At 49.7% G+C, this 19,747-nt stretch overlaps 1 protein-coding gene across 3 annotated transcripts in view; it reads right to left on the bottom strand.

Moving 5' to 3' along the window:
• Positions 1–3,396: 3,396 nt before the first annotated feature.
• The window catches only part of LOC115207747 (myoD family inhibitor), a 60,848-nt gene continuing 44,497 nt past the window's right edge, over positions 3,397–19,747 (bottom strand). For all 3 annotated transcript variants that reach the window (XM_029775199.1, XM_029775200.1, XM_029775198.1), the window contains 2 exons: positions 6,420–6,803; positions 3,397–6,236 (listed from right to left, as the gene is read on the bottom strand). In XM_029775199.1, the coding sequence (XP_029631059.1) occupies positions 5,980–6,236; positions 6,420–6,803 (641 nt within the window). In that variant the 3' untranslated portion in view covers positions 3,397–5,979. The remainder of the gene's footprint in view (positions 6,237–6,419; positions 6,804–19,747) is intronic.

Genomic DNA, 19,747 nt, shown 5'->3' with positions numbered 1-19,747 from the left:
GTTTGTATGATGGCAATTTGCATATACTCCAGAATGTTATGAAGAGTGATCAGATGAATTGCAATTAATTGCAAAGTCCCTCTTTGCCATGCAAATGAACTAAATCCCCCCCAAAAGATTTCCACTGCATTTCAGCCCTGCCACAAAAGGACCAGCTGACATCATGTGAGTGGTTCTCTCGTTAACGCAGGTGTGAGTGTTGACGAGGACAAGGCTGGAGATCACTCTGTCATGCTGATTGAGTTCGATTATCAGACTGGAAGCTTCAAAAGGAGGGTGGTGCTTGGAATCATTGTTCTTCTTCTGTCAACCATGGTTACCTGCAAGGAAACATGTGCCGTCATCATTGCTTTGCACAAAAAGGGCTTTACAGGCAAGGATATTGCTGCCAGTAAGATTGCAACTAAATCAACCATTTATCGGATCATCAAGAACTTCAAGGAGAGCGGTTCAATTGTTGTGAATAAAGAATGGTACCAACACATCCTCCGAGAGCAACTTCTCCCAACCATCCAGGAACAGTTTGGTGACGAACAATGCCTTTTCCAGCATGATGGAGCACCTTGCCATAAGGCAAAAGTGATAACTAAGTGGCTCAGGGAACAAAACATCGATATTTTGGGTCTATGGCCAGGAAACTCCCCAGACCTTAATCCCATTGAGAACTTGTGGTCAATCCTCAAGAGGTGGGTGGACAAACAAAAACCCACAAATACTGACAAACTCCAAGCATTGATTATGCAAGAATGGGCTGTCATCAGTCAGGATGTGGCCCAGAAGTTAATTGACAGCATGCCAGGGCAGATTCCAGAGGTCTTGAAAAAGAAGGGTCAACACTGCAAATATTGACTCTTTGCATCAACTTCATGTAATTGTCAATAAAAGCCTTTGACACTTATGAAATGCTTGTAATTATACTTCAGTATTCCATAGTAGCATCTGACAAAAATATCTAAAGACACTGAAGCACCAAACGTTGTGGAAATTAATATTTGTGTCATTCTCAAAACTTTTGGCCACGACTGTAGATACTCTATTTAGGGCCTATCAAAATAAAGTGTTACTCAATACAACATGATTGAATCTTAAAGGTAATGTTCCAGCGTTAATGGAGACTGTATTCACGGTAAAAGCTGCATATGTCGGCTCAATCAGAAATGACCTTTACATTTCTATGGTGCAATCTGTTACACTTCAGCGATACAGATTGAATAGAGCCCTTAGTCTGTTCAGAGAAGAGGCATTTAAGTAAATATGGACATAGGTAGATACATAGAGGAAAGACCAGTCTGCATCGGTACCTGATGACAAAAATATAGACACCATTTCACTTCTAACACGGTCATTTTATTACACATGGTACTGGGTAAACACTAAACACATGTACTGGACATAATGCTTGTATCAACTACTTTCACCAGAGCAAGCTAAGATTTCATCTTGACACCCATGAGATGTCTCAAGGCCCATTTCACGAGACAAGACATGAAAAAGGAAAAACTCAGAGAGATTGTAGTGGAGAGGAACCTTGCACTGTCATGGAATGCAAAAAGTCACTGTTCACTCAGGCAGGATCAAGTTGATTATATTCCAGTTGTCTCCTAACTATTTAAGAGTTAACACCACAGTTTGACTACATTAGATACGGTTCCCTGTTTGATCCAGAGTGTATCCAAAACAACAAACATTATTACGGCTTCATATAGGTATACAGTTGAAGTCGAAAGTTTACATACACCTTAGCCAAATACATTTAAACTCAGTTTTTCACAATTCCTGACATTTAATCCTAGTAAAAATTCCCTCTCTTAGGTCAGTTAGGATCACCACTTTATTTTAAGAATGTGAAATGTCAGAATAATAGTAGAGAATTATTTATTTCAGCTTTTATTTCTTTCATCACATTCCCAGTGGGTCAGAAGTACATACACTCAATTGGTATTTGGTAGCATTGCCGTTAAATTGTTTAACTTGGGTCAAACGTCTCTGGTAGCCTTCCACATGCTTCCCACAATAAGTTGGGTGAATTTTGGCCCATTCCTCCTGACATAGCTGGTGTAACTGAGTCAGGTTTGTAGGCCTCCTTGCTGGCACACGCTTTTTCAGTTCTGCCCAGAATTTTCTATAGGATTGAGGTCAGGGCTTTGTGATGGCCACTCTAATACCTTGATTTTGTTGTCCTTAAATCATTTTGCCACAACTTTGGAAGTATGCTTGGGGTCATTGTCCATTTGGAAGACCCATTTGCCACCAAGCTTTAACTTCCTGACGGATGTCTTGAGATGTTGCTTCAATATATCCACATAATTTTACTTCCTCATAATGCCATCTATTTTGTGAAGTGCACCACTCCCTCCTGCAGCAAAGCACTGCCACAACATGATGCTGCCACCCCCGTGCTTCACGGTTGGGATGGTGTTCTTCGGCTTGCAAGCCTCCCCCTTTTTCCTCCAAACATTAACGACGGTCATTATGGCCAAACAGTTCTATTTATGTTTCATCAGACCAGAGGACATTTCTCCAAAAAGTACGATCTTTGTCCCCATGTGCAGTTGCAAACCGTAGTCGGCTTTTTTTTATGGCGGTTTTGGAGCAGTGGCTTCTTCCTTGCTGAGCGGCCTTTCAGGTTATGTCGATATAGGACTCGTTTTACTGTGGATATAGATGCTTTTGTACCTGTTTCCTCCAGCATCTTCACAAGGTCCTTTGCTGTTGTTCTGGGATTGATTTGCACATTTCGCCTCAAAGTACGTTAATCTCTAGGAGACAGAATGCATCTCCTTCCTGAGCGGTATGACAGCTGCGTGGTCCCATGGTGTTTATACTTGCGTACTATTGTTTGTACAGATGAACATGGTACCTTCAGGCGTTTGGAAATTGCTCCCAAGGATGAACCTTTTTTCTGAGGTCTTGACTGATTTCTTTTGATTTTCCCATGATGTCAAGCAAAGAGGCACTGAGTTTGAAGGTAGGCCTTGAAATACATCCACAGGTACACCTCCAATTGCCTCAAATTATGTCAATTAGCCTATCAGAAGCTTCTAAAGCCATGACATCATTTTCTGGAATTTTCCAAGCTGTTTAAAGGCACAGTCAACTTAGTGTATGTAAACTTCTGACCCACTGGAATTGTGATACAGTGAATTATAACTTAAATAATCTGTCTGTAACCAATTGTTGGAAAAATTACTTGTGTCATGCACAAAGTAGATGTCCTAACGGACTTGCCAAAACTATAGTTTGTTTACAAGAAATTTGTGGGGTGGTTGAAAAACAAGTTTTAATGACTCCAACCTAAGTGTATGTAAACTTCCGACTTCAACTGTATCTCTCAAATTCCCACTTCTGATTTCCAGTTTTATTTTCAATTAAAAACACTATTGTTAAGAGTAGGCATATTTCCAGGGCTTTACTCAACAATGACTTGGATGTACAATATGACACCTCTCTCCACATTATTTGTAATCCGGAATAAAACTTTAATGCATATTTTCAATCTTACCTTAATCTCCATGTAGATGTACAGTTAGCTCTTTCATCAGAGATTCCTAGTATTCCCAATAAGGCATGTCTTTCATTACTAGTTACACCCAGTAATACAATACAGATTATCTATCTGTAAAGTCTGTAGTCTTTGGAATCAAGCAATTGGCTAGTTTGATTAGCCATAGCCTACAACCAAGTTTAAAACCTTCCACAGAATATAGGATGTAAAGATTCAGCAACAGCAAACTCTTTGATTTGCTTTGGTATTTCTGAGAGACAAAGGGCCCTATTCAATCTGCATCGCGGAAGTTCAGCTCTACAGCATGATTGACTACATTCACGGTAAACGCTGCAAATGTTGGCCCAATCGGAAATTACCTTAAAATGCATAGCACAGAATCTGTAACGCTTCAGAGTTTCAGATTGAATAGACCCCAAAGTCATAAGAGGACCAACACAGTTTTTGCTGAGGCCAATCAGAACCCACTGGGTATAAAATATACAAACATAATCTTAGTAGAAAAATACATTATATCTCATGAGTTGCTGGGCAGAAAATGGTATGTGTTGGAGTGTGCAGGATCTATTCTATTATGATAAAACTAATATACTTACCATTCAAAATGCTAGCATATGGATCATACTTAGCATAATATCCGCAGATATTCTAAATCTGGGAATGAAATGACATTTTGAAGAACGACTGCTTTGCAGGGAGAGAGGTTGGAACTGATAACATAGAAATGTGAATTCACATTGGAAGAGAAATGCAAATATCTAAACTAAAATCTACACAAAATAAGATGGATTAATAGAATTTTTGTTGCAAGGAGAGACAATCCAGGCCTGGAGTAAAGCAGAGGCCTTCCGTTCACATACTATACAGTACAAGAGAATGAGGAGATCAGGTAAAAGCATTGAGAGTTTGAATGATCTCTTCCAGTCTATCTGTTAGTAACCGTCTGTAATCAGTTTACAGCCAGACATTTGGACAATTACAGAAAGATGAAAGACGAGCTCTCCTTTCACATGTTTGAGTCAGATGGAGGATGTGTCGATTGTTTGGTCTGTCAATAACGCCCCTACAAACACTGCAGACTTTCGTTCCAGCCCAGCACTACTCAACTCATCAACTAACCATAAAATCTCGATTAGCTGAATCAGGTGTGCTAATGCTGGCTACGGAACAAAATATTTGTAGCAGTAGCTAGGTTTCCATCCAATTTGAGACAGATGTTCATGCAAATATTGTAGAATTCGCATAAAGAAAATATGCGCATAAAAATCAGTGCCTGATAAAGCAGTGACACAAAATGTACTTTTCCTCTCCAGCTTTCATGTACCAAATAAAAATCTAAATCTAACATCTAAAGTAAATCTAAAGTGTTTCCATCGCATTTGCAACTCTACCAATAGTTTAGTCACAAAAACTGCTGTGTTAAATAGCAAATTTGCCAACTCTGGTCTTGGCAGATGCGCTCTAGCCATCAGCTCTCAGATACTGAGCAGATAGGCTCGTCTACATGATACGGTTATTATGGATAAGAGTGAGAATATTTGTACTTGTCAAATGGCAGTCAAGCGTCAATCATCACTTGACCATTTCTCGCATAATACATTTTACCGGCACAAAAATGTCGGCATTTTTTGTATTTTTGTATTTTTTCACAGCTGTCCTGATTTTTGTTTATACGGTATGACTTCACTCGCATAAACTGTGGATGAAAACGTGGTTAGTGTTGACATATTTCCATTGGTTTGTAGCCAAGCCCCCTACTCCCAGTCCTAGTCATCTACAGTAGACACACCCTCCACACGAACTGTGCACGCTGAGAAAAACGGTTAGCACTAAAACTGGAAGACTTTAACCTTGCCAAGGACAAACTAGGGTTCTGCTCTGATCTGAGCGACCATTTTCCTATTACTCTGCTGTCTTATCTACAGAAACACTGAAATCCTGTTAAATGGAGCCATTTCCTCATTTGCCTGCGAGGTCATTTTCATGCATGGAGAGATCCATTCATTGTGCTGCTGAGCCTCTGGAGACAGGGGGTTCTGCTGTAAGAAGAGACAGCTCACTGAGACAGATCACTGAGGGTCCAAAGGAACAGTCCAGAGAGAGAAGCCGTTCAGAACCATCGCTGGATCACAGCTATCATGCAGTATACACATCTGCATAGCAATGGGTGGTAACAAGGGAGATATCCATAATTCTCCTTAGCAAACTGACAGGCAACACAGAAGAGAGGTGAGCAGGACAAGCCAAAGAGTAGTCCATGTCCTTTGATTGGTCAATTCCAATGGATTGTCCACAACATTGACCAATGCCAGCACTTGATCTTGGTCAAAGCCAATGATATGTCCTTACATGGACCAATGGCAACTCTCAATATGTCCTCAATATTGGCCAATGGTCCTGCCCCTCCATTACCCTCACTACTGAGCCTGGGCTGTGTGAGACAGAGAGATATCACCCACTGCAGTTTGGGAGGCTCAGGAGGAGAAACAGAGGCCGCAGCACTCCATACAGATCTCCAGGCAGTCTGCAGACTCGCAGCACGCGTCGATGATCCCACAGTCCATGTCACACGGCAGTTCACAGTCGCCACACTCCTCCGAGGCGCAGCAGCAGCAGAAGCACGCCGAGTCGTCCCCCGCACACGAACCACAGGTGGCACAGTCCAACACGATGTTACACAGAGTCAGGAACTCACAGAACAGACAGGCCAGGATACAGTGAACACAACAGTCTGAGAGGGAGAGACGGGAGTTATTCATCTTTATTTGACCTGGTAAGTTGCTTGAGAATGCATACTGTTTGGACAAGAGGATGGGGGAGACGGGAGAAGGGATGGAGAATAATAGGAGATGAGACACAGGAGGAGGGAGGAAGTGTAGGATACAGTGAAAGACTAGATCAGGTAGCAACTCACCATCCTGTACCTCTGTAGGTATCTGGGAGCTGTTGCTCTTGGAGGAGCTCTTGCTCCTCTTGCTGCTCTGAGAGGTGATGGAGGGGTTGGACTGGAGCTTCTTGGAGTTCTTCATCCCCGACGAGGAGGAGGAAGAGGCTGCCTTAGGGAGGGAGCCAGGGGCCGGCCGATCACAGGGGCCTCCGTTCCTCACTCCGTTGGTGTGAGGGGCGTGCGTGCAGTTGGGGCCGTGTGTGTGGGGCTTGGCTCCGTCTCGTGGCTGGCTGGTTGACTGTGTTAGGCAGGGTTGTGTGTGGGGCTTGGCTCCGTCTCGTGGCTGGCTGGTTGACTGTGTTAGGGAGGGTTGGGTGGGGTGGATGTGGGTGGATTGAGCCTGGGGCTGACCTGAGGACAGGAACAAAGAAATCAAATAAAAACATTTACAATAGTTGCTTTCGTTGTAACCGCGGGACACATGGGAAACGTAGTCATTGATACAGCAGGCCCCAATGGCTCCTGGGAAGGGCCATGTGTATTATGATGACTCTAGACGCTTACACGACAACCCACAGACACTCTCCTCTAACGTCCCCTCCTCCTCTCCTGTCCTCCCCTCTCACTGCCATGAATAAACAGGAACAAGTTGGTGGGAGAAACGGGTCTTGGACACATCATCATTACAGTTAATCCCCGTAAGAAATAGGCCTTCAGTTTGGCCAGGTCAAATTCCCAGAACATTAAGAATCTATTCAAATCATTTACCAAGGACAATTGGTACTTCATGGTCTACCACTGGCAGCTGCACATTGCTAGGTGCCCCCTGCATTCATACAGTATGTAACTCATGACTGTGATGCATATATGGTTGCTAGTTTTAGGGTTTTGATTTATGTGGACAGAGGGGCTGAAATGGCCTGGTTCTCACTCCTCATAGTCTCAAATGTAGGCCACACACACACACACACACACACACACACACACACACACACACACACACACACACACACACACACACACACACACACACACACACACACACACACACACACACACACACACACACACACACACACACACACACACACAGCCCTGGTGTGTTTACAGCCTACAAACCCTCTCCTGTTCCTCCTTTAACTCAGACCAGGGTTGATGTTGGCTGTCCAACATGCACCTCTTCGTATATTTTACTCTGAGCAGTGCCACCAGTACTCATTTCCTGAGGTGTGAAAGCACACCACCTCTGTCAAAACAAACACCTTGAAAAATATATCATATATTATGATAATATTTAATACCATCCTTTCGAGGCCCTAAATATTTTCTTGACCTGAACACACAGATGGAGAGAGGTGTGACTTCACAGGGTAGAATACCACTGCAGGATGTCCAGAGAGAAACACACACACACACACACACACACACACACACACACACACACACACACACACACACACACACACACACACACATACACACACACACACACACACACACACACACACACACACACACACCCGGGGGCTGAGATGCAGTGAAGCCTAGCGGGCAGTAAAACCGTCCATTAGACAATCATTCAGAGACAGATAACCCTGCTAGGGCTGTTTTGATTGGCCCATGGCCCGGGTCACACAACCAATCGAGTGTGATTAAAGATTCTTTCATTCAGTGTTTTCTAACCCCATTCCAGATGTCTGGCAACCCACGGGGTAGTGTGTGTGTGTGTGTGTGTGTGTGTGTGTGTGTGTGTGTGTGTGTGTGTGTGTGTGTGTGTGTGTGTGTGTGTGTGTGTGTGTGTGTGTGTGTGTGTGTGTGTGTGTGTGTGTGTGTATTGCGTCTTCTGAAGTATGTCATAAGTCAATACCTGCTGCTCTGCTGTTATGTCTCCCTTTTCCTCCTTCTCTCTCCCCTTCTCCTTCTCTCTCCCCCACTCTCTCTCCTTCTCTCTCCTTCTCTCTCCCCCTCTCTCCTTCTCTCTCCCCCTCTCTCCTTCTCTCTCCCCCTCTCTCCTTCTCTCTCCTTCTCTCTCCCCTTCTCCTTCTCTCTCCCCCTCTCTCCCCCTCTCTCCTTCTCTCTCCCCCTCTCTCCTTCGCTCTCCCCCTCTCTCCTTCTCTCTCCTCTCTCCTTCTCTCTCCCCCTCTCTCCTTCTCTCTCCCCCTCTCTCCTTCTCTCTCCCCCTCTCTCCTTCGCTCTCCCCCTCTCTCCTTCTCTCTCCTTCTCTCTCCTTCTCTCTCCCCCTCTCTCCTTCTCTCTCCCCCTCTCTCTCCTTCTCTCTCCCCCTCTCTCCTTCTCTCTCCTTCTCTCTCCCCCACTCTCCTTCTCTCTCCTTCTCTCTCCCCCACTCTCCTTCTCTCTCCTTCTCTCTCCTTCTCTCTCCCCCACTCTCTCCTCTCCCCACTCTCTTTCTCACTCCCCCACTCTCTTTCTCACTCGCCCACTCTCTTCCCCTCTCCTTCTCTCTCCCCCACTCTCTCTCTCCTTCTCTCTCCCCCTCTCCCCCACTCTCTCCCCCCCTCGCTCTTTGTCTCTCCCCCTCGTTCTTTGTCTCCCCCCCTCGCTCTCCCCCGGTCTTTCACTTGAACCATTCTCACATTTTCAAAGATACAGTACAATGCTGTGTAGTACATTACAGCATAACGGTTTGGTTCTGTCTAGAGGAGGAGAGAGAGGGATGGTGAGTAGAGGAGGGGACAGGATGTGTGGCCACCATTGTTCTCCAAATGATCGGTATGGAGGAACAGTCAGACCCATCCAAACCCTGGACCCCAGAGAGAGAGAATCTGCCCTAAAAAACATGTCTCAGCTTTTCACTTCACTAGAAAACATGCACACACACACACACCACACACACACACACACACACACACACACACACACACACACACACACACACACACACACACACACACAAACACACACACACACACACACATACACACACACACACACACACACACACACACACACACACACACACACACACACACACACACACACACACACACACACACACACACACACACACACAGAGAGAGAGACATAATTGCAGCCACCAACCCTAATTTTAGTGAAACCACACAGAGCGATGCCTTTACCCCACATCTCTGGTAGTCATTCTCTAAGTAGCACAGTGAAATGAAGTCCATGTCTGGTTAACAGTACATTCCTATGGTTGGTAAAGACAACATCAGCAGGAATACAATATTGTTTGTTTACTGAATGCCATTGGTGTCTTTAAAAAAGGATGACTGGAAATGGAGCAAGGGCTAACTTCCTTCTAACTGGACAGAGAGAGAGTTCAAATGGTGTCTGGGTATTATTTAGAGAGGTATGAGAGTTCATCCCCCGTCTACCCTGTGTGGGTGTCAGTATGAGAGTTCCTTCCCCTCTCCCCTGTGTGGGTGTCAGTATGAGGGTTCATTCCCCCTCTCCCCTGTGTGGGTGTCAGTATGAGAGTTCATTCCCCCTCTCCCCTGTGTGGGTGTCAGTATGAGGGTTCATTCCCCCCCTCCCCTGTGTGGGTGTCAGTATGAGAGTTCATTCCCCTCTCCCCTGTGTGGGTGTCAGTATGAGAGTTCATTCCCCCCTCCCCTGTGTGGGTGTCAGTATGAGAGTTCATTCCCCCTCTCCCCTGTGTGGGTGTCAGTATGAGAGTTCATTCCCCCCCTCCCCTGTGTGGGTGTCAGTATGAGAGTTCATTCCCCCCCTCCCCTGTGTGGTTGTCAGTATGAGAGTTCATTCCCCCCCTCCCCTGTGTGGGTGTCAGTATGAGAGTTCATTCCCTCTCTCCCCTGTGTGGGTGTCAGTATGAGAGTTCCTTCCCCCTCTCCCCTGATTGGGTGTCAGTATGAGAGTTCATTCCCCCCTCCCCTGTGTGGGTGTCAGTATGAGAGTTCATTCCCCCCTCTCTCCTGTGTGGGTGTCAGTATGAGAGTTCATTCCCCCTCTCCCCTGTGTGGGTGTCGGTGGGGGTGGTTGTGTGTGGGTGTCAGTATGAGAGTTCATTCCCCCCCTCCCCGTGTGGGTGTCAGTATGAGAGATCATTCCCCCCTCCCCTGTGTGGGTGTTAGTATGAGAGTCCATTCCCCCCTGTGTGGGTGTCAGTATGAGAGTTCATTCCCCCCTCTCCCCTGTGTGGGTGTCAGTATGAGAGTTCATTCCCCCCTCTCCTGTGTGGGTGTCAGTATGAGAGTTCATTCCCCCTCTCCCCTGTGTGGGTGTCAGTATGAGGGTTCATTCCCCCTCTCCCCTGTGTGGGTGTCAGTATGAGAGTTCATTCCCCCCTCCCCTGTGTGAGTGTCAGTATGAGAGTTCATTCCCCTCTCCCCTGTGTGGGTGTCAGTATGAGAGTTCAATCCCCCCTCCCCTGTGTGGGTGTCAGTATGAGAGTTCATTCCCCCCTCCCCTGTGTGGGTGTCAGTATGAGAGTTCATTCCCCCCTCCCCTGTGTGGGTGTCAGTATGCGGGTTCAGTCCCCCTCTCCCCTATGTGGGTGTCAGTATGAGAGTTCATTCCCCCTCTCCCCTGTGTGGGTGTCAGTATGAGAGTTCATTCCCCTCTCCCCTGTGTGGGTGTCAGTATGAGAGTTCATTCCCTTCTCCCCTGTGTGGGTGTCAGTATGAGAGTTCATTCCCCCCTCCCCTGTGTGGGTGTCAGTATGAGAGTTCATTCCCCCCCTCTCCCCTGTGTGGGTGTCAGTATGAGAGTTCATTCCCCCCTCCCCTGTGTGGGTGTCAGTATGAGAGTTCATTCCCCCCCTCTCCCCTGTGTGGGTGTCAGTATGAGAGTTCATTCCCCCCCTCCCCTGTGTGGGTGTCAGTATGAGAGTTCATTCCCCCCTCCCCTGTATGGGTGTCAGTATGAGAGTTCATTCCCCCCTCCCCTGTGTGGGTGTCAGTATGAGGGTTCATTCCCCCTCTCCCCTGTGTGGGTGTCAGTATGTGAGTTCATTCCCCCTCTCCCCTGTGTGGGTGTCAGTATGAGAGTTCATTCCCCTCTCCCCTGTGTGGGTGTCAGTATGAGGGTTCATTCCCCCCTCCCCTGTGTGGGTGTCAGTATGAGAGTTCATTCCCCTCTCCCCTGTGTGGGTGTCAGTATGAGAGTTCATTCCCCCCTCCCCTGTGTGGGTATGAGTATGAGAGTTCATTCCCCTCTCCCCTGTGTGGGTGTCAGTATGAGAGTTCACTCCCCCCTCCCCTGTGTGGGTGTCAGTATGAGGGTTCATTCCCCCCTCCCCTGTGTGGGTGTCAGAATGAGAGTTCATTCCCCCCTCCCCTGTGTGGTTGTCAGTGTGAGAGTTCATTCCGCCCCCTCCCCTGTGTGGGTGTCGGTGGGGGTGGTTGTGTGTGGGTGTCAGTATGAGAGTTCATTCCCCCCCTCCCCTGTGTGGGTGTCAGTATGAGAGTTCATTCCACCTCTCCCCACTGTGGGTGTCAGTATGAGGGTTCATTCCCCCCCCCTCCCCTGTGTGGGTGTCAGTATGAGAGTTCATTCCCCCTCTCCCCTGTGTGGGTGTCAGTATGAGAGTTCATTCCCCCTCTCCCCTGTGTGGGTGTCAGTATGTAAGTTCATTCCCCCTCTCCCCTGTGTGGGTGTCAGTATGAGAGTTCATTCCCCCCCTCCCTTGTGTGGGTGTCAGTATGAGAGTTCAATCCCCTCTCTCCCCTGTGTGGGTGTCAGTATGAGAGTTCATTCCCCCCTCCCCTGTGTGGGTGTCAGTATGAGAGTTCATTCCCCCCCTCCCCTGTGTGGGTGTCAGCATGAGAGTTCCTTTCCCCTCTCCCCTGTGTGGGTGTCGGTGGGGGTGGTTGTGTGTGGGTGTCAGTATGAGAGTTCATTCCCCCCTCCCCTGTGTGGGTGTCAGTATGAGAGTTAATTCCCCCCTCCCCTGTGTGGGTGTCAGTATGAGAGTTCATTCCCCCCTCTCCCCTGTGTGGGTGTCAGTATGAGAGTTCATTCCCCCCTCCCCTGTGTGGGTGTCAGTATGAGAGTTCATTCCCCCCCTCCCCTGTGTGGGTGTCAGTATGAGAGTTCATTCCCCCTCTCCCCTGGTTGGGTGTCAGTATGAGAGTTCATTCCCCCTTCTCCCCTGTGTGGGTGTCAGTATGAGAGTTTATTCCCCCCTCCCCTATGTGGGTGTCAGTATGAGAGTTCATTCCCCCCCCTCCCCTGTGTGGGTGTCGGTGGGAATGGTTGTGTGTGGGTGTCAGTTTGAGAGTTTATTCCCCCCTCTCCCCTGTGTGGGTGTCAGTATGAGGGTTCATTCCCCCCCTCCCCTGTGTGGGTGTCAGTATAAGGGTTCATTCCCCCCCTCCCCTGTGTGGGTGTCAGTATGAGAGTTCATTCCCCCTCTCCCCTGTGTGGGTGTCAGTATGAGAGTTCATTCCCCCCTCCCCTGTGTGGGTGTCGGTGGGGGTGGTTTTCTGTGGGTGTCAGTGTGAGAGTTCATTCCCCCCCTCCCCTGTGTGGGTGTCAGTATGAGAGTTCATTCCCCCCTCTCCCCTGCATGGGTGTCAGTATGAGGGTTCATTCCCCCCCTCCCCTGTGTGGGTGTCGGTTGGGGTGCTTGTGTGTGGGTGTCAGTATGAGAGTTCATTCCCCCCCTCCCCTGTGTGGGTGTCAGTATGAGAGTTCATTCCGCCTCTCCCCTGTGTGGGTGTCAGTATGAGAGTTCATTACCCCCCTCCCCTGTGTGGGTGTCAGTATGAGAGTTCATTCCCCCTCTCCCCTGTGTGGGTGTCAGTATGAGAGTTCATTCCCCCCTCTCCCCTGCGTGGGTGTCAGTATGAGGGTTCATTCCCCCCTCCCCTGTGTGGGTGTCGGTGGGGGTGGTTGTGTGTGTGTGTCAGTATGAGAGTTCATTCCCCCTCTCCCCTGTGTGGGTGTCAGTATGAGAGTTCATTCCCCCCCTCCCCTGTGTGGGTGGCAGTATGAGAGTTCATTCCCCCCCTCCCCTGTGTGGGTGGCAGTATGAGAGTTCATTCCCCCTCTCCCCTGTGTGGGTGTCAGTATGAGGGTTCATTCCCCCTCTTCCCTGTGTGGGTGTCAGTATGAGAGTTCATTCCCCCTCTACCCTGTGTGGGTCAGTATGAGAGTTCATTCCCCCCCTCCCCTGTGTGGGTGTCAGTATGAGAGTTCATTCCCCCCTCTCCCCTGTGTGGGTGTCAGTATGAGAGTTCATTCCCCCTCTCTCCTGTGTGGGTGTCAGTATGAGAGTTCATTCCCCCCCCTCCCCTGTGTGGGTGTCAGAATGAGAGTTCATTCTCCCCTCCCCTGTGTGGGTGTCAGTATGTGAGTTCATTCCCCCTCTCCCTTGTGTGGGTGTCAGTATGAGAGTTCATTCCCCCCTCCCCTGTGTGGGTGTCAGTATGATAGTTCATTCCCCCCTCCCCTGTGTGGGTGTCAGTATGAGAGTTCATTCCCTCTCCCCTGTGTGGGTGTCAGTATGAGAGTTAATTCCCCCTCTCCCCTGTGTGGGTGTCAGTATGAGAGTTCATTCCCCCCTCCCCTGTGTGGGTGTCAGTATGAGAGTTCATTCCCCCCTCTCCCCTGTGTGGGTGTCAGTATGAGGGTTCATTCCCCCCCTCCCCTGTGTGGGTGTCGGTGGGGGTGGTGGTGTGTGGGTGTCAGTATGAGAGTTCATTCCCCCTCTCCCCTGTGTGGATGTCAGTATGAGAGTTCATTCCCCCCCTCCCCTGTGTGGGTGGCAGTATGAGAGTTCATTCCCCCCTCCCCTGTGTGGGTGGCAGTATGAGAGTTCATTCCCCCTCTCCCCTGTGTGGGTGTCAGTATGAGGGTTCATTCCCCCTCTTCCCTGTGTGGGTGTCAGTATGAGAGTTCATTCCCCCTCTACCCTGTGTGGGTGTCAGTATGAGAGTTCATTCCCCCCTCTCCCCTGTGTGGGTTTCAGTATGAGAGTTCATTCCCCCCCTCCCCTGTGTGGGTGTCAGTATGAGAGTTCATTCCCCCCTCTCCCCTGTGTGGGTGTCAGTATGAGAGTTCATTCCCCCTCTCCCCTGTGTGGGTGTCAGTATGAGAGTTCATTCCCCCCCTCCCCTGTGTGGGTGTCAGGAATGAGAGTTCATTCCCCCCTCCCCTGTGTGGGTGTCAGTATGTGAGTTCATTCCCCCTCTCCCCTGTGTGGGTGTCAGTATGAGAGTTCATTCCCCCCTCCCCTTTGTGGGTGTCAGTATGAGAGTTCATTCCCCCCTCCCCTGTGTGGGTGTCAGTATGAGAGTTCATTCCCCCTCTCCCCTGTGTGGGTGTCAGTATGAGAGTTAATTCCCCCTCTCCCCTGTGTGGGTGTCAGTATGTGAGTTCATTCCCCCCTCTCCCCTGTGTGGGTGTCAGTATGAGAGTTCATTCCCCCTCTCTCCTGTGTGGGTGTCAGTATGAGAGTTCATTCCCCCCCTCCCCTGTGTGGGTGTCAGAATGAGAGTTCATTCCCCCCTCCCCTGTGTGGGTGTCAGTATGTGAGTTCATTCCCCCTCTCCCCTGTGTGGGTGTCAGTATGAGAGTTCATTCCCCCCCTCCCCTGTGTGGGTGTCAGTATGATAGTTCATTCCCCCCTCCCCTGTGTGGGTGTCAGTATGAGAGTTCATTCCCCCTCTCCCCTGTGTGGGTGTCAGTATGAGAGTTAATTCCCCCTCTCCCCTGTGTGGGTGTCAGTATGACAGTTCATTCCCCCCTCTCCTGTGTGGGTGTCAGTATGAGAGTTCATTCCCCCCTCCCCTGTGTGGGTGTCAGTATGAGAGTTCATTCCCCCTCTCCCCTGTGTGGGTGTCAGTATGAGAGTTCATTCCCCCCTCCCCTGTGTGGGTGTCAGTATGAGAGTTCATTCCCCCCTCCCCTGTGTGGGTGTCAGTATGAGAGTTCATTCCCCCCCTCCCCTGTGTGGGTGTCAGTATGAGAGTTCATTCCCCCCCTCCCCTGTGTGGGTGTCAGTATGAGAGTTCATTCCCCCCTCCCCTGTGTGGGTGTCAGTATGAGGGTTCATTCCCCCTCTTCCCTGTGTGGGTGTCAGTATGAGAGTTCATTCCCCCCCTCCCCTGTGTGGGTGTCAGTATGAGGGTTCATTCCCCCCCTCCCCTGTGTGGGTGTCAGTATGAGGGTTCATTCCCCCCTCCCCTGTGTGGGTGTCAGTATGAGAGTTCATTCCCTCTCTCCCCTGTGTGGGTGGCAGTATGAGAGTTCATTCCCCCTCTCTCCTGTGTGGGTGTCAGTATGAGGGTTCATTCCCCCTCTCCCCTGTGTGGGTATCAGTATGAGGGTTCATTCCCCCCCTCCCCTGTGTGGGTGTCAGTATGAGGGTTCATTCCCCCCCTCCCCTGTGTGGGTGTCAGTATGAGGGTTCATTCCCCCCTCCCCTGTGTGGGTGTCGGTGGACAGTAAACAGGCGGGTCTCTTAGGCATCTAGCAGCCAGACAGACAGACTGACGAGGTTTCAGAGGAGTCATGACTGTCTCCATACAAAGCCTAAGGACAAACAACAAGGCTGGCACGCACACACACACACACACACACACACACACACACACACACACACACACACACACACACACACACACACACACACACACACACACACACACACACACACACACACACACACACACACACACACACACAGAGAGAGAGACACAGAGAGAGAAACAGCTCAGACTGCGATAGAGAGTGTGTGTGTTTGTGAGATAGAGAAACAGTCGACAGTGTGTGAAAGGATATACAGCCCTAAGCTTCGGCTGTCTTGTCTATTTTGGGTCAGGAGTGATGTAAGGGCGTGCCACACAAACACAATGATTCAACAGCACATAGTTAAAAATAACAACAAATAAAAAGCCAAACGACTGTGGGCTTAGCATGATGAAACTGGCACACCACAAACTGAAGGAGAAGAGGGGAGAAACACAGAGCAGGAAGGAGGGTGAGTCAATAGTGTAGCCTGGGCCAGAGAATGCAAGAATATATACAAAACAGTGTGTGAGAGAGACAGAGCGAGAGACAGAGCGAGAGACAGAGAGAGTTCATTTTGAATGTTTATTTCACTTTTGTTTATTATCTATTTCACTTGCTTTGGCAATGTTAACATGTTTCCCATGCCCATAAAGACAGGGAGAGACAGGGAGAGACAGGGAGAGACAGGGAGAGAGAGACAGGGAGAGAGAGACAGGGAGAGAGAGACAGCGAGAGGGAGAGACAGGGAGAGACAGGGTGAGACAGGGAGAGACAGGGAGAGACAGCGAGAGAGAGGGAGAGAGAGGGAGACAGGGAGAGAGAGGGAGAGACAGGGAGAGAGAGGGAGAGACAGGGTGAGACAGGGAGAGACAGGGAGAGAGAGGGAGAGACAGGGAGAGACAGGGAGAGAGCGGGAGAGACAGGGAGAGACAGGGTGAGACAGGGAGAGACAGGGAGAGAGAGGGAGAGACAGGGAGAGAGAGGGAGAGACAGGGTGAGACAGGGAGAGAGAGGGGAGAGCGAGGAGATATAGGGAGAGACAGGGAGAGAGAGGGAGAGACAGGGAGAGAGAGGGAGAGACAGGGAGAGAGAGGGAGAGACAGGGAGAGAGAGGGAGAGACAGGGAGAGACAGGGAGAGAGGGAGAGACAGGGAGAGACAGGGAGAGAGAGGCCCAGTGCCCAGCCTGTTGCCTGCAGCGATGGGGGTGTGGTATGTCTGGCCTGAGAGAGGGTGAATCACAGTCGGCTGAATGCTCACCTCTACCTCCCTCTCTCCCCAAATCCCTCCATTCACTCACCTCCTCCCCCCCTCTCCCCAAATCCCTCCATTCACTCACCTCCTCCCCCCCTCTCTCCCCAAATCCCTCCATTCACTCACCTCCTCCCCCTCTTCCCCCAAATCCCCTCCATTCACTCACCTCCTCCTCCCTCTCTCTCCAAATCCCTCCATTCACTCACCTCCCCCCTCCCTCTCTCCCCAAATCCCTCCATTCACTCACCTCCTCCTCCCTCTCTCTCCAAATCCCTCCATTCACTCACCTCCTCCCCCCTCTCTCCCCAAATCCCTCCATTCACTCACCTCCTCCCCCCTCTCTCCCCAAATCCCTCCATTCACTCACCTCCTCCTCCCTCTCTCTCCAAATCCCTCCATTCACTCACCTCCTCCCCCCTCTCTCCCCAAATCCCTCCATTCACTCACCTCCTCCTCCCTCTCTCTCCAAATCCCTCCATTCACTCACCTCCTCCCCCCTCTCTCCCCAAATCCCTCCATTCACTCACCTCCTCCTCCCTCTCTCCCCAAATCCCTCCATTCACTCACCTCCTCCTCCCTCTCTCCCCAAATCCCTCCATTCACTCACCTCCTCCCCCCTCTCTCCCCAAATCCCTCCATTCACTCACCTCCTCCCCCCTCTCTCCCCAAATCCCTCCATTCACTCACCTCCTCCTCCTCCCTCTCTCTCCAAATCCCTCCATTCACTCACCTCCCATTACCCTCCTACTGATCACTGCACCGCTCTACCTTTCCAACCTCCTCCTCACCTCCTCCCCCCTCCCTCTCTCTCCAAATCCCTCTCCTCCCACCACTTCCCCTTCAGTCACCCCCTCCCACCACTCTAGACTTGAGGCTATAATTACTACTGATCACTGCACCTCTCTACCTTTCCAACCTCCCTCCTCCTACCTCCCTCTCCCCCCCCCCTTTTCCTCCCTCTCTCCCTCAGTGACTCAGCAGTCTGACCAGTAGACAGTAAACAGAGTGCTGTTTATGCCAGCTCATCGGCTCAGACCAGGCCAGCTGAACTCGGTCAGAGCTGTGAGGGACCTGCTGGGCCCCTGTTTTCCCTCCCTACATATAGAACAGAAACACCCAGAACTGTTACTACAGATCACAGCTAATCACAACTAAGTGCTTTACATGGTAAGTACTGTCACCTTGTCCTTCCACTGTCACCTCATTCACCACCAATGGGACTTGATGAGGACTGGGAGGTGGGGGGGGGGGGTGTTAAAATGGGTGACCCCTCAAAAACACTGACCTCATAAGCCCCTGGCTGCTTCAGCTCATTTTAATAACAATCTCTACAGGGATGGGGGATCTAATCTCAGAATAACAGAGTGTGGTATTTCTAAAGACTGGTATTCCAATGGAAGTGTAGCTTATTTCCCTATACAGAGTGGGCAATGGGGGCTGAGAGAGGATAAACGCTCTACTTAACTGGGAGAATGGGGTGAAAATAGGGAAAGAGGGAGGGAGGAGAGATGGAGAGAAGAAAGGTGGAAAAGGTGAAAGGTAAGACAGAGGAGAGAGGGAAGGAGGAGAGAAGAAAGGTGGAAAGGTGAAAGGTAAGACAGAGGAGAGAGGGAAGGAGGAGAGAGGGAAGGAGGAGAGAGGGAAGGAGGAGAGAAGAAAGGTGGAAAAGGTGAAAGGTAAGACGGAGGAGAGAGGGAAGGAGGAGAGAGGGAAGGAGGAGAGAAGAAAGGTGGAAAAGGTGAAAGGTAAGACAGAGGAGAGAGGGAAGGAGGAGAGAGGGAAGGAGGAGAGAAGAAAGGTGGAAAAGGTGAAAGGTAAGACAGAGGAGAGAGGGAAGGAGGAGAGAGGGAAGGAGGAGAGAAGAAAGGTGGAAAAGGTGAAAGGTAAGACAGAGGAGAGAGGGAAGGAGGAGAGAGAGGGAAGGAGGAGAGAAGAAAGTGGAAAAGGTGAAAGGTAAGGACAGAGGAGAGAGGGAAGGAGGAGAGAGGGAAGGAGGAGAAAAGAAAGGTGGAAAAGGTGAAAGGTAAGACGGAGGAGAGAGGGAAGGAGGAGAGAAGAAAGGTGGAAAAGGTGAAAGGTAAGACAGAGGAGATAGGGAAGGAGAAGAGAAGAAAGGTGGAAAAGGTGAAAGGTAAGACAGACTAGAGAGGGAAGGAGGAGAGAAGAAAGGTGGAAAGGTGAAAGGTAAGACAGAGGAGAGAGGGAAGGAGGAGAGAGGGAAGGAGGAGAGAAGAAAGGTGGAAAAGGTGAAGGTAAGACAGAGGAGAGCGGGAAGGGAGGCGAGAGGGAAGAGGAGAGTGGAAGAAAGGTTGGAAAAGGTGTGAAAGGTAAGACCGAGGAGAGAGGAAGGAGGAGAGAGGGAAGGAGGACGAGAAGAAGGTGGCAAAAGGTGATGTGAAGGTAAGACAGAGGAGAGAGGGAAGGAGGAGAGAGGGAAGGGAGGAGAGAAGAAAGGTGGAAAAGGTGAAAGGTAAGACAGAGGAGAGAGGGAAGGAGGAGAGAGGGAAGGGGAAAGAATGGGTCAGAAGTAAAGTTGGGGTTAGGTGTCACTCTTTCCAGACTGTGTTTGTGTGTGTGTGTGTGTGTGTGTGTGTGTGTGTGTGTGTGTGTGTGTGAGAGAGAGAGAAGAAAGAGGAAGAAAAGGAG

This window comes from Salmo trutta, chromosome 14 (genome assembly GCF_901001165.1).
Source record: "Salmo trutta chromosome 14, fSalTru1.1, whole genome shotgun sequence".
In the NCBI taxonomy this organism is placed as follows: Eukaryota; Metazoa; Chordata; class Actinopteri; order Salmoniformes; family Salmonidae; genus Salmo; species Salmo trutta.
This window is presented reverse-complemented; position numbering and strand designations above follow the sequence as displayed.